Consider the following 18,458-nt stretch of genomic DNA (forward strand, 5'->3'; position numbering starts at 1 on the left):
CGATTAGGTAACCGTAGACTAGACTAACTATTATATATCAGGTGAGTAGAGTTAGTAGTACTCCGCGCCGGAAAAGACCTCAGAAGCTCTCCAATGAAACCATTAAATTAATGGAACTTCGGAACGAGATGAGGCTGCAATCTTCAACTGACATGTGGAATATGGCAGACTTAATAGGCGAATCTCAAAATCCATGCGACACGATGTGCGTGCCTTTAATACTGCACGTATTAAGGAAGCAATTGAGCGGAACCAGGGCTCTAAAGTGTTTGCAAAGAATTCGTCTATTGGAAAAGCCAAATGACTAAGTTGAAGATCGACGATGGCAGTATCATCTCATCGAAACCGGAGTTGTTGAGAGAGCTTGAAAGGTTTTACGAACAGTTATATGCCTCGACACAGAAGCCCGTTGTAGGTGCAGCTCAAAGATACCAGAGCTAAACTAACCCGTCATTACACTGAAGACATCCCAGATATCAGCCTGTACGAGATTAGAGTGGCTCTCAAACAACTTAAAAACAACAAGGCTCGGGGGATGACGGAATCACGACAGAACTTCTGAGAGCGGGTGGTAAAACGGTACTTGTAGTCCTCCAGAGGTTATTTAATTCCGTCATACTCGAGGGTACCACGCCGGAAGCATGGCACAGGAGTGTGGTGGTGCTCTTCTTCAAAAAAGGCGACAATACCTTATTGAAGAACTATAGACCCATCTCACTCCTGAGTCATGTATACAAGTTGTTTTCGAGGGTCATTACGAATCGTCTCGAGCGAAGATTTGATGATTTCCAGCCTCCCGAACAAGCTGGATTCCGTAAAGGCTTTAGCACCATAGACCACATTCACACGCTCCGCCAGATTATACAGAAGACCGAGGAGTATAATCGGCCACTATGTTGCATTTGTGACTATGAAAAAGCCTTCGATTCAATCGAGACCTGGGCTGTACTGCAGTCCCTTCAGCGATGCCATATTGACTATAGATACATCGAGGTGTTAAAGAGTTTGTACAGCAGCGCCACTATGTCGATCCGGTTGCAGGACGAGAGTACACAACCAATCCAACTGCAGCGAGGTGTGAGACAGGGAGACGTTATTTCTCCGAAACTGTTCACAAATGCGTTGGAGGACGTTTTCAAGCTCTGGACTGGAACAGGTTCGGCATCAATATCAACGGCGAGTACATCACCCATCTTCGTTTTGCCGATGATATAGTCATAATGGCGGAGTCGCTGGAGGGGCTCAATACTATGCTCAGTGACCTCAGTATCGTCTCCCAACAGGTGGGTCTTAAGATGAACATGGACAAGACTAAAATCATGTCAAATGTTCATGTCACACCCGTGCCGGTTATCGTTGGGAACGATGTACTCGAAGTTGTTGACCACTATGTTTACCTGGGACAAGTTGTCCCATTGGTAGGTCCAACTTCAAAAAGAGGTCGCCCGAAGAATCCAAACTCGGATGGGCAGCGTTCGGGAAACTTCGTGATGTCTTCTCGTCAATATTCCGCAGTGCCTGAAGACTAGAGTCTTCGACCAGTGTGTGTTGCCAGTGATGACTTATGGCGCTGAGACGTGGTCCTTAACTGTTGGCCTCTTAGAGAGGCTCAAAGTCACGCAACGAGCTATGGAGAGAGCTATGCTTGGAGTTTTCTTGCGCCGATAGAATCCCGAATACGGAAATCTCGAAGAACTAAAGTCACTGACAAGCTGGAAAAATATGCAAATTGAAGTGGCAATGGGCAGGCCACATCGCTCGAAGAACAGATAACCGTTGGGGAGAAAAGTCCTCGAGTGGCGACCACGAACCGGAAGACGAAGCGTTGGCAGGCCTCCCACCAGGTGGACTGACGACATCGTGAGAGTAGCGGAAACCGGTGGATGCAAGTGGCAAGTTGTCGTTCATTGTGGCGTTCTAAGGGGGAGGCCTTTGTCCAGCAGTGGTTCGTCTTCGGCTGATGATGATGATGATGATGAGAGTTAGTAGCGCCTTATGAACTCAATTCCTTCCGGGATGCCTAAATTTTTACGACACGTCTATGATGTTGATGATTTTGGAAAAGTAACTACACTATACGTGGTTTGGATAGGTATTTAACTAAATGTAAACAAAACAATGTCAATTGGTGTCCTAAATATTGAAATTCCCCCATTAAAGTGTCTTTAAATTTATATTTCTGTATTGAAATACACTAGTCTAGTTTGTATTACAATGATAGATAAGTAAAATGTTTAAAATTCTTTAATTGAACCAAATCTCGCAGCTGAAGTTTGTTTACATTTAGTTAAAATAAATACCTATCCAAACCAAGTATAACGCTGCTCTCAATCCCTGATCCGGATTGCTTGACGCAAATATTCACTTGGTGGAGCTAATACTAAGATTACCATTCTAAAATGTACGTTGTTATTATGAATAAGTAGGTAGGTACTAGGTACATAGTTAATTTGACGCCTTACGATTTATTCAATTTTCAAACGAAAAAGATTTTCTGTTGCGTCGTCGGACAGAATTCAAACCCACGTGTCCTAGCTATACGTATATTATATATCCTACCAACTAGAGTACCGGGGCTGCCGACCAACGTCTTGAAAGTCTTGATTACATATGCTAATAGTGGTGAGTGGTGTCTATATAGCAACTGTCATAAGCCACGACTAAAAAACACAGTAATATTTGATTCCCTTCGTAAAAATCAGGTCAAATTAAATTCTTATAATTTTTTTTAAGCCATTCTACTTCTCTTGTCTCTCTTTCACTCTCTTCTTCAGCCCATAACCACCCAATGCTGAGTGAAGGTATCCTGCATTGCTCGCCACTCCACCCACCCACTCCACCTTCCCGCCACTTTGACCAGGTCGTCGGTCTACCTCATCTCCTGTCTACCACTGTTTCTCTGCCCGGTTCTGGGTCTCCATTCCATCACAGGCTCCCCCCATTTTCCATCACTCCTGCAGTCCTGCGGCATGTGTCCAGCCCATTATCCAAGGTTACCAAATGTCAGGATAAATCTTACATCAACAAGCTCTTGTTCTTGTTGGCTCTTGTTTGTTTGTCACCTCAAGTATACGTTTGCAGGTGGTAGGACCTTGTGCAAGGTCCGCCCGGATTGCTACCACCATCTTGCTCGCTAATCCTGCCGTGAAACAGCAGTGCTTGCACTGTTGTGTTTCGGCGTGGAGAGTAAGACAGCCGGTGAAATTACTGGCACTTGAGGTATCCCATCTTAGGCCTCTAGGTTGGAAACACATCTGCAATCCCCCTGGTGTTGCAGGTGTTTATGGGCGGTGGTGATCTCTTATCATCAGGAGACCCACTTGCTCGTTTGCCATCCAGTTGAATAAAAAAAAAACCTATGCTGACGAAATAAATAAATGAATATGAATATGAACAACCGCGAGTGACTTAAACAAACCTATAGTTACTGACATTCAACCCACTTGTTTACACTCTGTACTAACAATCATGCAGTAAATTGTACACAATTACTCCAGTAATATATCAAACATCAATACCAATCAGACTTTAATCCAGACACACACTACCTGAGTAAGTGTACCTACTGATAGTGACCAGCGTCATTAACCAGTAGGTACTCGCAGGAGTTAGAACTGGGTACTCCATTCGCATCGCGCTAAAGTGCGTACAATTACTCGAGGTGTCGGCGGGATGAGCCCTGATTAGTGTTGGTCAGGTGGGGTGGCGGTCGATACGCCCCCAACTACTCCCCACTGTTTATTGCAGGGGGGCGATCGCCTCAACTTAAGTATTGATTCGCGCGAAACGTGATTTGTACGCACTCATCTGGAGGTTAGCTTGCGGCTTGACGGAAAAGTTCATTGCCTTTGGATTTTGATAACGCCAAATCCAATACGCGTTTTGGTTGAGGTGTGTTTGATGCGTGGTTGGGGGAGCGGCGATGTATGGTGTGTTTAGCGGTGAGATCGTGGATGGCCAGTTCCGGTTCGGCACCGTGATACGAAGCGGTGTTTACGCGTAAACCGCGGTCAATAGGCCCGAGCCGCACCTAGCGTTGTCTTCCCGTAATGCCCCTCCGTCACGACATCTAGCGAGTTATTGCACGGTCTTGCGATGTTTTATTTACTAAGTGGTCGGATATAGTTTTAGGGCGGTGCTAGAATGCCAAATTGACGTTTTGATATAATTTAAATGGCCCCGCGATGGTTTATTACGGCTTACGCTTAATTTGGATGATCCGGGGGTGGAATTTGTTATTGTAATGGCGGACGTGAATAAGTTCTATTCTGTTATTAGATTTCGACTAATAAGTTAATGTTATGAATTTATCTATCAAGTATATTAGCAAGCGTAATTGTTCCTTGTCATATTGTATAATGTTTGTTAACTATATTTTTTCTGAATCCATTAATTATTCAGATTTTTTATAAAACAAACATAACCTATATACAGTTCTACATAATATGTAGGTACAGATGACAATTTATTTTTTCTGATAATTTTACAATTTCAGCGGGAAAATAATTATGAAAAACATTCACCAGTCCAGCCTATGTACGTTCGACTGCTAGACACAAGCCTCCTCTCAAAATGAGAGGGCTTGGGTCGTAGTTCCCACGCTGGCCCAGCGCGTATTGGGAACTACACACACTCAGTTGATCGCTTCGCAGTTTCGTACAGGTTTCACTTTCACTGTAAAGCTCGTGGTAAATTTCAAAAACTATTTCCCACATGAATCTCGAAAAAGCCTGTGCAAGCTTGGATTCGAACCCATGATCCTCTGCTTCAGGGGCTATATAAACCACTAGGCCACCACGGTTTCTTGTTGATTAGCGGCTAATAAATATTTCGTCATGCACGACTTATCATTTGGCATCAGAACATGTCAAAGAGCCGCTTCTGTGGGAACACAGCCTCAATTACAATCGCATCGATTAACGGCCATTATATGTTGGGATAATCAATGCTATCGTTTAATTATCTTAATTCTATCAGTTTCATTAGCTACTGGCGCAGGCGCACCGGAAGCATATCTCAGTTTTATGAATGATTGAACGACTATGAATGATTGAGTGAATGAATGGTCGGCGCTGAGTGCGCGCGCGCTGTTACTATGATTGGAGATTTGATTGTTTCGTTCGCCTTTTCCGATGCCGACATGTTTATCGTAATTTCAATTTAATTGTCCATATTTTTCTTATTTTAAATGCCACTATTATTAAATTTTATGAGTGAAGGTAGAAATTAAGAATCTTGGCATAATATATAAAATAAAGTCGCTTTCGGCATCTGTCAGTCTGTATATCTGCTTATTCGTATATACCTTTACTTGCCCGAATTTCATTTGCCATACTAACGTTTGCCATAAAATATATAGAACCGTGCTGTTTTCAGGATTTTTTAAAATGCCATCTTATAGAATGCAGTAGGTTAGGTTAATTTAATATCAGCTTTGAAGAAAATACTATTTCAGAAATAAATTACTTTATGCAAAATGGAAATTATGGAAAACGATACATTATGGCATATAAAACACGGGCAAACGATAGAGAACCATATACCCTAATACGGCGATGGCATAATATAAAGTTATTTAGAACAATCTATTTCAGTATTTCTGAATTTTTGAAACATTTATACCTACCTGAGTATTTTTTTACAACCAGATAAAATGTTATGATTGGTAGAAAATACTCATTGCGTCCTACAAAAAAACCTAAACATTATTTAAATCAAAAATATCTACTTGATCGACAACACCACCTCGTTCAGAAAATTTTAAGCATTTAGACAGCTCCGTTATTTATGAATGTGACTCTACTTATACATAATAATGATGTACTTAAATTTATACAGAAGTGGTAGCTGCTAATGTTAATTAAATAACTATATCGGCCAGTTCCGACAAAAATCACTCAGCTCTGTTTAAGAAAAAGGACGATATAAAAGTCAACGCTGCTCTCAATTTTTAACCTTTCGAATACTTGCCAAACTAACATTATTATCCCCACATCCCTTTAAAAGGAATCCACTCTGTATCGTAAAACAAAACACTAAGTACGGCGTTAATATTTATGCGCGAACAGCCCTATTCTATCAAATGGCCAGTGGGAGGAAGAGGGGGGCGAATGAAAAATGGCGCAATTAGCCCCGCAGACAGTGAAAAACAAGTGCACTCGATCTGCCCAGTCGATGGCGGGCACAGGACGGAATGACGACGGCCGTACTTACAAACATGTATTGGGGGTCGATTTCAGACAATTGTTATTGGCCACCACATTCGCGCGCGATCCATGAGTGATCCAAGTTGCAAGTTGCTGCATTGCTTTGTATCTCGTTCCAGATTATGTTGGTGTTTGTCCTGCGTAAAAGGGTTCGCAAGGCAAGGGTGCGTCAGTGCAGATTTTATTGCATTGCGATTTTACGTCTTATATCGCGCACTGTGTGGACTGGCTATAACGGCACGGCCACCACGTCATGCGATCGATGGCATAGCGGGCTTTTTCCCTTTCGACTGATTTGACACTACTCCCAAAACAATCTAGTCGTTAATAGACCCTAATTACAAAATCACCTTCTCTCAAAAACCTCTTTTTCTACGAGTATTCATTGCACAGCTGAAATTTTCCATTTTTTACCTTAGGCACTACTGCTTGGCACTACCAGTATGTCATAGAAATTTTCCCCATACACTACTTCTCTGATTGGCTCATTCATTCAGGTAGTGCTCATAGTGCAGGTGGTAGGTGCCTGGATTGCTACCACTATCTTGCTCGCTATTTCGTGCATGACGAAATATTTATTAGCCTCTAATCAACAAGAAGCCGTGGTGGCTAGTGGTTTGACCTATCGCCTCTCAAGCAGAGGTCGTGGGTTCAAACCCGGCTCGCACCTCTGAGTTTTTCGAAATTCATGTGCGGAATTACATTTGAAGTTTACCACGAGCTTGCGGTGAAGGAAAACATCAATCAATCAAGTTCCCAATCCGCACTGGGCCCGCGTGAGAACTATGGCCCAAGCCGTCTTGTTCTGAGAGGAGGCCTGTGCCCAGCAGTGGGACATATATAGGCTGAGATGATGATGATGACCAAAAGTGATCTATTAGTTTTGACAACAGTTATGGACTACCCCCCTCGCAAAGGATTACAGGGTTTCTTATCTCTTTCTCCCATAGTGTTACTGAAAATTTCACTCAGACTAATTGCTACAGACTTGCAGACGACGATGAATATTGACGTTCCAAAATGTTCAAATAACTTCAGCAATAGGTATACATTTTATAGTTTGACCAAACTTTTTTTACGCTTAGGATTGATAATTAATTATAGAAAAATATCAATTAAATCATTTACAGCCTACATCTTTCGCAGAAAGCAGAAAACAATACGTTCAGAAGTAGAGTAACTCTGAGTTAACTCCCATTTACGCTGGCCACGTGCGTCCATAAAGCGCGCTAAACACACATCCTCGCAAGGACTATTTCCCCAATCAATCTTTAATTTGGCTCGCAATAAATCAATAAAATCGCCATTAATTTCGCGTACCGCACTCTTGGATGGAGGCTGCTAAATAATGGACAGCCATCAGATCTCATTAGGGCCGGCGGGGGCGCCACTGGGCGACCGGCGGCCGGGCGCCGACCGCGCCCGATCAATACCCGACTGTTGGCGCGAGCGCGCCCGAGCGCGCCCGACCGCCCCCGACGACCGCCGAGCCCGCCCGAGCGCGCGCCGCACATGACAAATGTCACCGCGATACGGCTCTGCAGCCCTCAGGGTTTGCTGAAAACCGTGGAAATTCAGTAGGAAAGTGCATCGCCGGTGATACTGTGATGAAACGTTCAGTGCGGTGATATTTACCAGTGGCTTTTGTACGTGAGGACTATTTTTAACGTGGATTTTTGTGTGTAGTGTAAGTATTTTAGAGGGTTGTGTTTAGAATAGTATTTCTTTGGTTTTTGAATGAGTAGGCCTCGTTTGAATGTTTTTAGAGGCTCGAGAGGTATGAGGAGCTTTAGTTTTGAGAGGCTGCACGGTTTTCTAGGATTGTTTTACTTTGGTAGCACGAAATATCAATAACTTTTGGTGCGGTGTTGTGTGACATCGTTCCGAGCGGGTAGTTTTTGGCGTTTTTATGGAAAATGTGTGTTTTGATTGTTGCTTGTTTTGTTAAATGTTGAAATTGGGAATGTGGTTAGCGTAGAAAGGCTGTAATAAAGAAAATGTTGTAATAGAATTATAGGGAGGTTCCGCGGCGCATGCGCTCTGGGCCTGCTTTGCGTCATGTGTTTTTCTTACATTTAATGGTTCATGTGACTAATGACTAGCGTTTAACAGGTGTTAATAATCTAGGCATTAAAATAAGCATTAGATGGAGTACTTGCATGTTGTTCGTGTTGGATTAATGTAGATTGTACGAGGTAGTTAAAGTTATTCGGGTTTGACGTGGATAAACATTTACGTACCTACCAAGTTATTTGTTTACGAAATTATCATTTAGAAAGTCGAATAATAATATTTTAGAATAACTTTAATAATTATGTGAGATTAATTCCTTTTTTGACGATTTCATTATAGTTTTTGACTGAAACTATTTTGTTATAAAGACAACAATCAAGATAGGTACCTACTCTTTAAAATTTAAGTAAAATAAAACAGTTAAAGTTAAATTTTCGGACATAACGGCAAAATGGTGACCTTGACCAATTTCCATAAAAGGCTGCGCGCGGCGCTGCAGTAGCAGTGCCCATAACTAATTCACTGAGATCCCTGCACGCTTAAATCTAAACTCTATGTTAATACACACAAGGCACAAGTCTAAGGATGAGCAGTTCTATGTTATCCGGCGAGGGTGTGAGATGGCCTATCAATGTGACAATTCGAGGTCAGCAATCAACGGGGGCGAGAGGGACGGCACGCGTCTGAAAATCGAATGTAGTTTGAAAATGGAATGAAAATTTGAATTTGTTCGTGTCTGAGAGAGGGATGGTGACAGATGTCGTCTCTTGTTGAGTTGAATGCGCTCTGGGGGTGTCACGATGTAGGTAGACATGGATGTACTTTAGAGGTGTTTTGTTTTGCTTATTCTAAAGCAGAGTTTTTAGTACTGCAAGAATAATCGTGTACGTTACATTGCATTGCGAGGCCAATAGTTATTCATTGGCATTCACGAAAACTCTTATTGCAACGTCAACATACATACATACATACATAAAATCACTTCTCTTGCCCAACGGGGTAGGCAGAGACTACATCCTTCCACTTGCTACGATTCTGGCATACAACTCTCGCTTCCTCTACATTCATTTATGTAACGTCAAATTTTTATTTAATTTTTAATAAAAACACACACTTATCTGATCTATTTAAAAAGGGTTTATAAAAAAATATAGTTAAAATTATAAGTAAATAGAGGCATCTTCGCACGCGTAAACTATTATACGTAGATCCGGCAGTTAATTTGATATTCTGCGATTTTACGAAACTCCCGCGGTATTTCCCAAAATTGGGATCCTTTCGATTGCCATAATTTTATAAGTCATAATGTAATTTGTCATAATTATTTTAGTCATATTTTTTCCCGCTGAACCCGAGCATTTTTCATAAATTTTTATATGTTCATCCTGTAGAACTCTGGTTAGGTTTATTTTATAACAATTCTGAAAAATAATTAATGGTTTCACAGAAAAAAAGAGTTGCATCAAACATTACATAACCCCAAAATTTCATCCCCTATTTATTAACGTTGTGTTCGTCACAGCACAGATAAAAATAAATAAGACAAGGATTCGAAATTCGGCGCGGGTTTTTGAATGCAACGTAACGTTAGTGAAATTGACAATGTATTTTTTTAGGAATTCCTACGGGGTTTATCGAAATCCCAGAATGACATTTTAATTACTAGACTTAATGGTTTATGTTTAATTAGTAAATGCTAAAATATCTTGCAAGTTGGATTTAACCCCTTTGATTGTCGTATTTAACTTTAATTTGGTACGGATTATGTAGTTAAGATAGCAATGCAAGTACACTCATAGCTGCAGTTAACGAAAAGTACAGTTAGCGAAAGGCTTTTATTAAAAAATATTTTTGTAACTTATTTTCTTACAACCCTAACACATTTTCATTGTCTTGTCGATTGTGGGCATTTTGCGCCAAGATAAAGTAATCAACTACAGCATATTATTCCGCTGTGGGCACTGAGCTGTATTTATTCCAACAATTATACATAAACAGCTGAAATTTGAATATAATTGTGCGGGTATTACACACAACTAAAACAAAAAATATCAAAATTTTATTAACAATTAATGGATGTCCCTACCAACAAATATAAAATGACCCCACACTGCCTAACTTTTGCTTAGAAGCAGGGCTCTACTTACACTATATTTTTACACATACGGCGGTTTATACTATTTATTTTGACGTACCGGCAAAGCACGGAACCCTCGGTGCGCGAGTCCAACTCGCTTGGCCGGGCCCTTGTTTCCGTATTGCCGATGAAAATTTAGCGGGCCCTATTTTCTTTTGGACATGTTTTTGTCAATACCTACAGAAATATCTTCGATCGCGTAGTCGTGGTCTTTAATTCGCCTTATTTCAAACTAAAGCAAAAGCTTGCCCGCGACTTCGCCCGCGTGGAATAGTAACTTTGGGAAGTATTTCATTTATTTAGGATGAAAAAAGGAAAATTCAAAAACCATTATTTTTAAAAGTCGATGAACTAATGTTAAAAAAGCCGTGGTGGCATAGTGGTTTGACCTATCGCCTCTCAAGCTGAGGGTCGTGGGTTCAAACCCCGGCTCGCACCTCTGAGTTTTTCGAAATTCATGTGCGGAATTACATTTGAAATTTACCACGAGCTTTGCGGTGAAGGAAAACATCGTGAGGAAACCTGCAACAAACCTGCGAAGCAATTCAATGGTGTGTGTGAAGTTCCCAATCCGCACTGGAACTATGGCCCAAGCCCTCTTGTTCTAAGAGGAGGCCTGTGCCCAGCAGTGGTACGTATATAGGCTGGGATGATGATGATGATGAACTAATGTTGTTTAGTTTGACGAGGACGATCTATGTTTAAATTTTTTGCTCGTATTACAGGCCACACCCGGTATAAAAACTAAAAACGTTTCTATGGAACCCCTCCTTTCACTTTCAAATAAATTACACAACATGTCACAAAGACTACCACCTATATCACACAAGATGCTAGCGCGTTTTAAACTCCATATAAGTTCATTCTCAAAGCTATAGAGAGCTCACAACCGTCGCCAGATAAGGGTCAGTATACACTGGGACGCGACGCGGTGCGACGCTGCATTTTTTATTGAGAGCTATGTCATAATGAGGGCTATCGCGAATGAATTCGCCGCTAGAGGCGCTAGTGTAGCGTGAGGTCTCCGAAATGTCAAATCTCATAGTTTTTGGGTGAGCTACGCGGGTTTATTTATAATTAGATTTTTTTTGTGAATATTTTGCATTACCTGAAATTAATTATGGCAATTATGCGTTACGGGGCAATGAATGCCTGTGTTTTGAGACAGTTTTGTCTTTTGGAAACTTTTGTCCTCCCTTTTTTTCCGAACAAAACGGGACTAAGCAACACTGTGGTTGCTGGATATTTTTATGGTACGGTTTTAAGGTGTTTTAAATATGATTTTAATCTAAACTTTGTTTTAACGCCCGTAATAACAGACTCTGAAAGCCACACTTAAAAACCTCACGCAACAGTGCGCCATCTAGTGAGACAAAAAACGATAGCCCTCATTAGTTTGCGTCAGCTAAGGGCTCTACCTCTACACAAAAGAAATTCCTAATGTTTCATAGAGTGAAAATTTTAAAGGAAAATTTGTATCCTCAATAACAACAGGTATTATTGCTATTTTTCGATGCATACTGGCAGTTTATTTATTTGATTCGGTACAATTACATTATTGTGAACAAGAAACAAATACACATTCGAGGAATAAAGACATGAATGAATTTGCTTGAAATTAGTATCCTAATATTATCCTAATCCTAGTAATTATACCCTATTATTTTTGGTTTCTATCAAAAAACTAAATTGATATTAATGAACTAAATAATTTCCTTGCTCACCCGCGACCTTACGATAGCTAAGCTATGCAAAATATGCGTGTTCATGCAGTTCCTCCACCTCCACACTGTAAGAACACACACAAATCACACAAACCCATCTATCACCACCACCACACTACACTGACGCGTTTCGAACTCAAACAGAGCTCATCTTCAGAGTGACACAACCGTACACCATCCTACCAGTTGTTAGACTAACGAACCACAACCACCGTTTTAACTTGTCACTGTAACTCCCCAAGTACCCACAACGTTTTATGAAACAAAACAAAACTACCCACAAATTATTAATAAAAAATTAAACCGTCCTTCAAAACTACTTGATTTTTTATTTATTTACTGTCAAGGCATGTTTTATTAACTACCATTGCTGAAATAAATAAATAATAATAATAGTATTCAATAAATTATTTAAATTGATATTTTTACTCGACGAAGAGAGTTAGTGTGAGTCACACCAATTTACATAACAAATGTTAAACCACCTGAAATCTTTGATTAAGTAAATTTTTGTAAACTGCAATTTATTTCGTACGTGCTTTTTAATACTTTTAATAAGTTGTGTGTTCTAAGTAAATTTCGGCTTACAGAAATTTACTCAACTGAAGATTCGATGGCTCCTTTCACAATGGTTACCATTATAGTAACCTGTTGTTACGTTTAGTATTTATTTAACTTAACCTCTTTAAAATAACATTGTATTTATAACCTCCTCTTTTTTGAAGTCGGTTAAAATTACCTTAGATCGAATCCGTAATATATGGTGAGGCATTACTTATCTAATTGTTGTTAGTGTACTTCACTTCTATCACGTTATTTTTTAATTATGTTAATCTTTAATATTATAAAATTTTAAATGCACTCACTTAATATTTTGATTACTTTTCAAGTTTTCTGAACTCTCATAGTTGATTAAACCGACAGACTTGTTCGAAAGCACATTGGAATTAAACAACACAAATTATATCAAGTTTCATTATTGATGCTAAATATCTAAATAAAGAAGCGATATCATGTCATTCTCGAAACTATATGTGTAAGCTTTTTAAATAAATTGCTTATAAAATTTACATTCAAATAAAACAAAACAATACAAAAAATTACAATACGAGTACAAATGGCGACACCGTGCTTTCACCGAAAAGAACTCCTCTTCAAAAGATGTCCTGAGAAAAACTGTCTTGACAGACTTCCAGACAGACAGACGGACTTCAAAATGATTGTATACGGGTACCGTTTTTTCCGTTTAACGTACGGAACCCTAAAACACAGTTAAATTGACAAGCTCCTCCGTTTCTGATGTCGGTAAAAAATCTACAAGTAAACATAGCGTCAACATTTGACCCACAAACATCTTTCTCCAAGCCGAGCAAAACAAAAACAAAGGCACGGCCGTACCATACTTTTTTCGAAGCTATTCAGGCTATTTTCGACATAGTATTAACGGGTAAATAATTGAGTGTGTTGACCACTATGTTAAACGTCATTACCATCGTTTATTAACAACGATTTACTGTCATTTGGTGCAAATGGAAAATGGACAACTCGAAATTATACGTCAAAGCAGAAAAATTACAATTTGAAATACCGATTTCGATCGATTTCGATTTCGTGTCGGTACCGTTGACCATCAGTGGTGTAGCGGTATAGCACGCGGTACGGATTACCGAGGACCTGGGTTTGATTCCCAGTGATGGTCTTATTTTTCTGTTTTTTCTGTGCATCTATATTTCAGTTTGTATTTTCAATTTCGGTTTTACGGGATGACCGTAAAAGTAAAAATTTGGAATTGAAATAAAAAATATAAAAAGATTCCAAAAAAACCAATCTTAATTTAAAATACATCAACACGGAAAATTGTCCATCCTAAATATCGTCGCAAATGGAACCTTGTCCTATGGTAAAATTGGCAAATTTAATGTTTGCCGAAAAAAACGACCACTTGTATTTACGTACACTCAGAAACATGGCGAATTGTAAATATATTCCACCTGAAATATTTTTTTTGGGCCTACATATTAAGTTAAGACTTGATTTAGAAAACATTCACTTATTGCTTATTTAATTTTGCTCTCAATTCATAATGGGCAATATTCCATTTGGTTTTAATTAATTTACAACAGAAATAAATTGGTTGTAAATATTTTAAGCACAATTAAATTGTGACAAAATTCACTTTGGTTGATATTTATTTCGGTCCAAATTCAAAATACTCGATTCAAGTGGACGATTTTCCATTTGCACCGAATGACAGTAAATCAGCACAACGGAAGGACAAATCACAAGAATTTTCTCTTATTCCTCGTTCTACCACCAACTTGTTCCACCAGTGGGTCGAGAAGGAATTGTCTTTCCACATGGTACAGTCACCGGCATTAATATCTGCCACAGCGGAGCGTGCAAAAATATCTAACACGTCCTTCCGGCCCTAGAAATAGAGTCGTATCAGATAGGTATTAATTCACGCTTGTTGTGTCAGATATTAGCGCTGGTGACTGTACCACTGATCAATAATTGTTTTCATCACGCTAGATTTAGCATCGGCACTGTCTTTACTTTTCACAAAAAAATTACCTTGACCATAACAATACTTACCGAAATGGTAATAACGAATAAATAAGTTTCTGTTAAATCTTTTTTGCTGACTGTACTTTTTGTTGACTGTACTTGCATTGTCATTTAAACTGCATATCCGTACCGAATTTCAAGTCTATTAACCATTGAGGAGTTCGCTCCCGCGGAGACGATCCTGGCAGGACCACCAAGATGTCACTACCAGATCATTGTATTGTCACCAAATTTACATAAGTATGTCAAATTTTAAGTCAATTGGGCCGTTGGAAGTGAGTCAAATTTAGCTTCCAATATTTTACCAAAGTAAATAAACAAACAAACAAATAAATAAACAAGGCAAGCTAAAGAACACAACAAACACGTTGAATATATTTACCCAAAGTTTTATTTCTACCTTAGAAATGATCGACCTCGCGACCAAAGATCACGGCGACAGAGATAGCATCACGGATAGGCAACTTTCCAATAAAGTCAAAGTAGTCAAACGCACTGCCGTTAACCTCTGGCCCCAAAGACAGTCCACCACACACCCCAGATCATACGTTCACGAAAAACCGTACATGCTGCGTAACATCGCCGCGCTTATTCGACTACTTATACCGCGTCACTTCCACACCCCGCAATGTATTGTTACTTATAAAAAATATCACTTAAATGTCACAAGGCTCAACAGTGTCGCCTTGCGCGGTATAAATTACACAAATACACCTATTTTTCTAAGTTGTCCGTGCTTACACTTTCTCGATATCGCACGTGAAAGTTTAATTTATATATTTGTTAAGAGCCGAATTATTGTAATGGCTTTATATATCTGTGTTGTTTGGGGTCTTGAGGAATTCACATTTTTTATAATATGTAGCTAAGCTGGTCGCTTGCGTAATTAGATTGATCTCTTTGGATGCGAAACAAATAAGCATAATAATAATACATGGGAGTACTCAATGAGATAAGAGATTATACATACATACGCTCGAAATACATAACCCTCATTCGGGCAGTCGGGTAAAAAGTAAAGGTAAAGGTAGCATTTTTAACCAATTATTTGAAAATATGTTGTTTGTCAAACAATATACAATAAGTGTTACAATAAGCGAAAAATTTAAAAATTATTTTAAATCAAACTAAATTAAATAAATCAGTAAAACAAAATTAAATCATTTTTAAGCTCTTTAGTAAGTAACCTAAGAGACTCTCCATCTTTGGCAGTTGTACCATCTTCTTTGCTACATGCTAATACTGTTTTTTTTATAAGGAAATGAAAATGTTTATGAAAATGAAAAAGATTATTCGACACAGACAGTGGCGTAGCTAGGTTGACGAGGGCCCCGGTGGGTCGAAAAAGAATCGGGCCATCACCCCTCTTTCCACGTGAAATAGCTTTAACTTTTATTGGCCTTCAAAATCATTTTAAAAAAATGGTTAGAGTTTGCTCGCAAGATTTTTTTCTCTTTTTCTTTCATGCTCCTCTCTTTCCAATGCTTAAGGTTACAGGGCTACCTGAGGTCCGGGGCCTGGTGTACTGCACCACCTGGCCATACGATAGCTACGCCACTGGACACAGAGTATACAAAATTATATAAAATACCCTTGTTTCCCTTCCTTGTTCCTTGTTTGTAACCAACTTCCATTACCAGCACTGGGAGAGGACGAATAATTCCTACTCCAAAACCGGTTTTGTGAAGGGATTTTTTTTCCTTGCACAAAACCAACGTCACGGGCCGGTAATGTACGAGGAAAAATAATTCATAGTACAGTAAGTACCCGGTTTTGGAGTAGGATTCTTTAATGCCTTGTACAGAACTATACTTTTTTACTGAAGCTTATTTTCACAATCGCGTTTTTTGGCAAGTCGACATTATTTCTGTGTCGATTAATATTGTGAAAAAAACGCGATTGTTAAAATAAGCTTCAGTAATGCTTTTTTACTGAAGCTTGTTCCGTAGAAGAAATTAAAGAATCCTACTCCAAAACCGGGTATTGCACTATGAATTATTTTTCCTCGTACATTACCGGCCATGACGTTGGTTTTGTACAAGGAAAAAAAACGGTTTTGGAATAGGAATTATTTGTCCTCTCCCAGTGCTGGTAATGGAAGTTGGTTATGTACGGGGAACAAGGGATAAAATACACAATAATCATAGGTGAGATGGCGTTACTGTGAGGTCCGTTTGGCGTTTGACGTTTGCTTGCGATTGGTTCATTTAGTTATTTAACCAATCACGAGCAAACGTCAAATGGACCTCACGACACTAACGCCATCTAGCGATATTTCGCCTCGGTGAAAACCCTCATTCCAAGGTACTAGCAGGCTACGCCTTGAGCTGCCTACCGTGCTGAGGGGTTTGCGGCGCGAACTAGCGCTGCCTACCCTGGAATTGGCCGAATGCACGCCATTGGTTAATAATATAATAACAAAATGGTATATTAATATGGAGCGACGAGCCTTGCGGTGAAGGAAAACATCGTGAGGAAACCTGCACAAACCTGCGAAGCAGTTCAATGGTGTGTGTGAAGTTCCCAATCCGCACTGGGCCCGCGTGAGAACTATGGCCCAAGCCCTCTTGTTCTAAGAGGAGGCCTGTGCCCAGCAGTGGGACGTATATAGGCTGGGATGATGATGATATTAATATGGTAAAATGTACTTATTTTAAAATGTTAAGCAGGAGTTACCCTAACCAGCGTTGGCCTGCCCACAGCGCGGCGCCCGGGCCGCGCCGGGATGCGGCGGCGGCGCTGAGGCATGAGCGTGGCGCGCCCGCCCGAGCCCCGCGACCCCCCGCGCCACCCTCGCTCTCACCGCCATCAGGTAACGCTACCTTCACTTAGGTAATGGTCAGATAAGTTTTAACCTCTTCACCGCCACAAAACAAACGAAGTGACGTGCTCTGTTGGCCGCAGAAAAGCCAGCGACAAATCAACTTGATTTTTAATTCCATTGCCGAAGGATTAATTTCGTGTTGAAGGTTGGTCATGTTTTAGATGATCGTGGCATCATGTGAGGCATTCGATAGGCTGTCATGACTGGATGACTCTGGTGGTGAAGAGGTTAAGTACAGCCCGTGGTTTGTTTGGTACAGTTATCTTTTGCTGGTTGGTATTTGTAACCAGGTAACACTGCTTTAGTTATAAGGTAGGCAATTTTTAAAAGTTACCTGAAATGTCTGTAACTTAAGTGCCCACAGCCCGTGGTTTGACTAATTTAGGGTATTTTTGGTAATTTCCGTTTACAGCCTGTGACTACTGTGAGGTAACACTTGATTAATTAGCTTAGGTCACAATGGTGTAATGTTTCTAAATTAATTTCCAGCCAGTGGTTTAAGTAACGTAAGTGAACGTAATGGATTAACTTTTGCAGGTTACATAAAGATACGTATAATTCTTACTTATAATATTAAAGTGACAGATATACGGACAAACGAATGTTAAATTGACAGAAATATTCATGAAATGTTTATGAATACTTTGGGGGAAAGACTTTTGCGTAAATAATGCTGAATAAATTAATGTTGTTCATAATTTACGATGCGGAATTTAAGCTAATTTAATTTATTTAAATTGATAAATCATATATCACCTGGCCTTAAACGTACACTTAATAATTTCACAATACCAATTTAGATCTCGAAATCATCAAATTAACCAATCAAGTGTAACATTCGTACGCAAAACAAATACCGGGCGTCACAAAAAACGTGTCCATAAAAAAATAACAGAGTAATTGCAGAACTGGTATAATAATTGTGCCACGGGTCCCGTGTCCGTGTCCGATTGTACACAATAATTGGCCACCAGCGCACGCGCTGC

General features: G+C 39.8%; 1 protein-coding gene across 11 annotated transcripts in view; it reads left to right on the forward strand.

Annotated features, from left to right (window-relative positions):
* Positions 1 to 7,729: 7,729 nt before the first annotated feature.
* Positions 7,730 to 18,458, forward strand: part of Ca-beta (Calcium channel protein beta subunit) — a 209,158-nt gene continuing 198,429 nt past the window's right edge. For 10 of the 11 annotated variants that reach the window (XR_012451271.1, XM_074086187.1, XM_074086191.1 and 7 more), the window contains exons 1-2: positions 7,730 to 7,893; positions 17,351 to 17,460. Coding sequence is in view for 10 of the 11 variants with exons in the window: in XM_074086187.1 (XP_073942288.1) it covers positions 17,395 to 17,460 (66 nt within the window). In the remaining variant the exon portion in view is untranslated. The remainder of the gene's footprint in view (positions 7,894 to 17,350; positions 17,461 to 18,458) is intronic. The other variant, XM_074086184.1, reaches the window with a different exon arrangement.

The sequence above is a fragment of the Choristoneura fumiferana genome, chromosome 3 (assembly GCF_025370935.1).
Source record: "Choristoneura fumiferana chromosome 3, NRCan_CFum_1, whole genome shotgun sequence".
In the NCBI taxonomy this organism is placed as follows: domain Eukaryota; kingdom Metazoa; phylum Arthropoda; class Insecta; order Lepidoptera; family Tortricidae; genus Choristoneura; species Choristoneura fumiferana.